Source organism: Pleuronectes platessa, chromosome 4 (genome assembly GCF_947347685.1).
Source record: "Pleuronectes platessa chromosome 4, fPlePla1.1, whole genome shotgun sequence".
NCBI classification, from domain to species: Eukaryota; Metazoa; Chordata; class Actinopteri; order Pleuronectiformes; family Pleuronectidae; genus Pleuronectes; species Pleuronectes platessa.
The window spans coordinates 15,672,136-15,676,684 of NC_070629.1; the positions used below are offsets into that span (position 1 = coordinate 15,672,136).

The window sequence follows — 4,549 nt, forward strand, 5'->3', positions numbered from 1 at the left end:
GATTACGGAGTCCTTCATTGTCCCCTGACGAAGGTGGAGAAACATGCACGCAGTGCCATGTGATACTTTTAAAGGAATAGTTCACCATTCTGACTGAAATCCACAGAAACACAATTTGTAGAAAAATATCTTTATTCTTAATGGAGAACAAATGTAAACCCAAAAGATTTACTGCAATGACATGTAGGAAAGTAAAGGACATGTACATCATTGCATTTTGGTCATTGGCAGCTCAAGTTGAAAAGTGCTAATGATTCTATAGCCTCATGGAGCTCAGATCAGGTCTTCATCTGTCCACTCCTCCTGGAACGGAACAGAGGTTTAGCTCATTTAGGGAGAATGTAACTAAAAGTCCATAAACACTGGAGCAAATGTATCTGTTGAGCAAATGTTCTCACCTCTTCTGCCAAACGGGCTTCTTTAGCTACGTGGCCGTCTTCTTCGTATCCTCTCTTTCGTTTGCTGCAACACAAACACATTTGTACTGAGGATTTGAAGATTGGAGAAAACTGTGAAGTTGTCCTTGCAAGCTAATTGCTGGTGAACTGTGTTCCATATTTTCAGTGTTTGTGACCAACCCCTCGAAGTCCATTATCAACACTCATTTAGTTCTAGAGTGTCTAGTGTCCACTCCATGATAATCATTAGTAGTAGTAGTAGTAGTTTCCTGTTACTATTTTTGATTTCATGTAGACTAGTTAATCACGTAGGTGTAGTATCAGTATTCTAATATAGACCATGATTCAGTGATTTGTGCCTTTTACAAACGCTTCCCCTCTATTTTACAGGACAGAGTGCACCATCATGTCACTGGCTGCTGCCATCCAGGTAATGTGAGTTAAACCGATGTCCTCCTGAGAGTCAGATTGTGGCACTCAGACCACACAGCCAGCCAAAGTGAAGTCCTCTCTGCCGCACGACCGAAGACTAAAGTCAGTTTGTATTTATAAGCATGTGGCCTCGATTTCCTGACAGTTCCGACGCAATATGGCCGTTCAACGGGAAAAAAAACACTTGCTGCATATCTGAAAACTGTCCTTCCAAAGCCCATTTCCAAAATGCTTCAGACACCGACAGTGTTTGTTGAAGTTTGACGAGAAGCCTCGCCACACACGAGCATGAAGATGGACCTGAGTTACAGTGAACTGCAGAGATGTCTGAACTTTTATTTATTTTTTAAATCCTGTTATGCCTGCCACTCCTCCCTCAGAAGTTTGACGAGTAGCGGCTGACGTGGAGCCGGAGGAATCGGTGGCGAGACTCCAGTCAGCCGCTGCGTTCCTTGGACTAAACTCGGAGACATTAAAGAGGGGGAGGCGATCCAAAGCATTCAAGTAGCGTTTTTCTGCCGTCATCAGGGAATTTTAAACATGGCACCTCTCTCCAAGACGACACGAGCCTTAACTTCCTCTCCTCACGCCATCCCGTCCCTCATCACCCCGAGTTTGCGATGAGCTCCTCCTTCCGACCGTTTCCAACCACCTTTGTGTATGAACTACCACGCAGCACTGGAACCACTTGTTACATTTTTTTGTTTTTTATATATAAACTGCTTCGTATGTTGATATATACTTAGACGTGTATAGAAAAATTAAAAGGTGTTTTTGTATGATGTAGCTGAAGAGCGGCGAGCGATAGTCTAAGAGTCTTTAGGAGATAACGTGTAACCTTTCCTGTGCATGTGTTAACCTTGATGGATGCTTCTCTAGTGTGTGGGCCTACATGCTGTATATGCTGCTGTGACAAACATCACCTGAACTCCTAAGCTTTCATGCGTTTGCAGTCACTTCCCCCCCCCCCCCCATCACGGGTGGCGTTTCACCGCAGCACGTCTGTTTTCATATCCATCCCGAGAAGTCAATCCACGTCCCCCCCCCGCGTGCCTCCTGATGACTCAAACAGCCGCAGAGTCTGTGCCTGTCAGAGCTCAAGAGTTTACCAGACTGTTTTACTGTAGCTGCACTCAAAGATACCACGGACCTCACCAAGTGTAAACGGACAACTGGCCACAAGCGCGCGATTAACCAATAGGCCTAAAAAAATTAAGTCTCCATCAGCAATACCAATTATCAGCTGTGCTTCAAGGTATGGCCGATGAAGGCAGGAATGAGTGGTGTGCTGTTCTTCCGTTCTGTCTTTCATACGGCTGATGATGACGTGTTCCTTTTTATTTTTCTACCTGATACTGAACCTTGAACCTTTTGCATCTTAGATACGACGACCTGGCTAAAATAAAACTGTTCCTACATACGACAGAAACCTGGAGTTGATCCCTTTGTTGTGCAGGGAGGAAAGAAAGTCTGTCCATGATAATATCACTGTGAAACTTCGAATGGGGTAGATTAAAGACGAGTCTGTCTTTAAGTCACAGGTCTCCTTACTTGCTTGAGATGCCAAATTCAGCGTGAATCCTCTCCAGCTTCTGTTTGCAAACGTTCACCAGCTCCGCTTTGGGAAATTCATACTTCTTCAGGAGGGTTTTCATCCCTGGAGCGGTAGAGAGAGAAAAATAAAAGAAGATTTGCAATCTCACGTCAGACCTGGGATGTTAGGCAATAAAATAATAGCTCAATGTCGCCATCCTGTGGTGTCAGATGGAAGGTGGAGCTTACTCACGTCTCATTGAGTCGTACATCTTCGACAGAGACTCTTTGTCCCCTTTCAGTCCCAGGCATTCGTTCAGGTAGCTGGAAATGAGAAAACACAACACCTTGGTTTGGGCTTGAATTGAACTGATAGGCCCTAGTCTACATATAAATGGAATAAACAGTCAGTTCTTGGGACGTTAGAAATATTATTTTAAAAAATCACAGTGACTCTGGTCTTCTATACAGGCAACAAAATAACTTGAAACAAATCTAAGTAACATTATCTGAATGTGGCTGTTTGCACTAAACACTTTAAAAATAAAGGTACAAATGAATTGCTTATTTTTACCCATGGGAAATAAAAGCCTTAAGTTAAAATGAACTTTGTATAATTTCCTTTCAAAGTGATCATTGCTCCATCTTTCAACATGAGCACAAATGACCCACCTCTCCATGCTGAGACTGGCTCTGGAGGCGCTGTTCAGAATGGCTGTCAGAGCGATTTGAGACGGAGGGAACAGCAGCCCTGCGTCTGTCATGGCCGCCTGTGTCAGGAAGTCGTCCGCATTCTTCCTCAGTGACTCTGGATTCTCCAGCGTGGGGTATCTCGTCTGAGGGATGAATTTAATGTACGGGAAATAATTACCTTGAGATATGAACAATTATCTGAGCCGCTGGATGAGCTAGATTAGCAATTTCGAATGTGTGTGCGCTCAGCCGTGACAGCTGAAGCTCTCCAGGGGTCCACCCACCTTGATGTCGATGAGCAGCCCCTCCATGGGCCTGTAGGGGTTGTGGACCACCAGGTGGAAGTGGAGCTGTTGGATTAGCAGCAGCTCGAACTCCAGGATCTGCTCCAGGACTCGTTCCTGTCCTGCTGGGCTCTCCTGCACCAGGTTCCCCACAAACTGGGTGCTGGACACGTTGAACTCATCCACCTTGCAGGACAGGTATGCACACGTGAGCCTGCAGTGAAAAGATGAAGTTTGAACAGGATCTATTTTGATAAAAACACGCTTGAACAATAGATTATTATTTAACATGGCAAAAAGGATTCTATAAGGATTAACACCACTCTTTACAAATCCTAAAGAAGTCATTGTCTTTTAGTCAAACAGGTAAAGTCTAATACTTCATTCCACAGTGAGATCAGCCTGGATTAATGGGAGAGGATCAAATACGTTAGCCAGCGTCATATTCAACTGTTTAACAGACTAGACAGCATCACTTTATGTTCTTGGGTTAAAAGCAACATAGAGTATATGGGGTAAAATAACAAGTAGAGCTCCACTTGTATGGATTTGTGAGGGCTGGTGCAGACTCTTATGTCAGGGAGTATAGAAAGATTGGCCAATGTTAATATTTAAAAGAAAATGATATTAATTTGTTACAGATCGATATCAAACCCTTCTGACAAAAAATGTAAATGAGGCTTGACATTTTAGTATACCCGTAAATTATGTTACAAATATCTATAATTAAAAATTAAAACACAACCAAATTTATTGAACTTTTTTTACCTAAAATCTGAACGCACATTTTCCTGCTTTGTTTATCCGGTAAAATAAAAGTTCTCAGATTAAAAACATAAATGCTAATACCGATGTGTCAGTGAAAGGCCTGTGTCAGCTGATCTGTTATCCTTTTGAAAATAAAAAATACTTGAACACTTATTTTTCCAGTATTGATAAGCAGATAAAATCATGTTTACACACTAAACTCCCTCAGACTTATGTCACTGTTTTGTCATATATAATCCTCCCTCCACTTCTGTCGTGATCAGCACTACTCACATGATGATCCGAGGGTGGTACTCCATGAGGGAGTTGTTCATGTAGAATCTTTTGAAGTACATGATGGCTGTACCCTGCACAGGTGACACACACACAAACACACACATGTTTTCTTCATGTCCTCTGAGGTCACACTGTTCTGATGGAGATGAAGATGACGAACACACA

The 4,549-nt window shown here is 42.9% G+C and overlaps 1 protein-coding gene across 1 annotated transcript in view; it reads right to left on the reverse strand.

Annotated features, from left to right (window-relative positions):
- Nucleotides 1-114: 114 nt before the first annotated feature.
- ccnh (cyclin H) overlaps nt 115-4,549 on the reverse strand; it is a 4,796-nt gene continuing 361 nt past the window's right edge. Inside the window, exons 3-9 of the mRNA XM_053420738.1 lie at nt 4,382-4,455; nt 3,341-3,554; nt 3,036-3,199; nt 2,617-2,687; nt 2,382-2,487; nt 399-462; nt 115-303 (exon numbers count right to left, since the gene is read on the reverse strand). Of these exons, the coding sequence (XP_053276713.1) occupies nt 274-303; nt 399-462; nt 2,382-2,487; nt 2,617-2,687; nt 3,036-3,199; nt 3,341-3,554; nt 4,382-4,455 (723 nt within the window). The 3' untranslated portion in view covers nt 115-273. The remainder of the gene's footprint in view (nt 304-398; nt 463-2,381; nt 2,488-2,616; nt 2,688-3,035; nt 3,200-3,340; nt 3,555-4,381; nt 4,456-4,549) is intronic.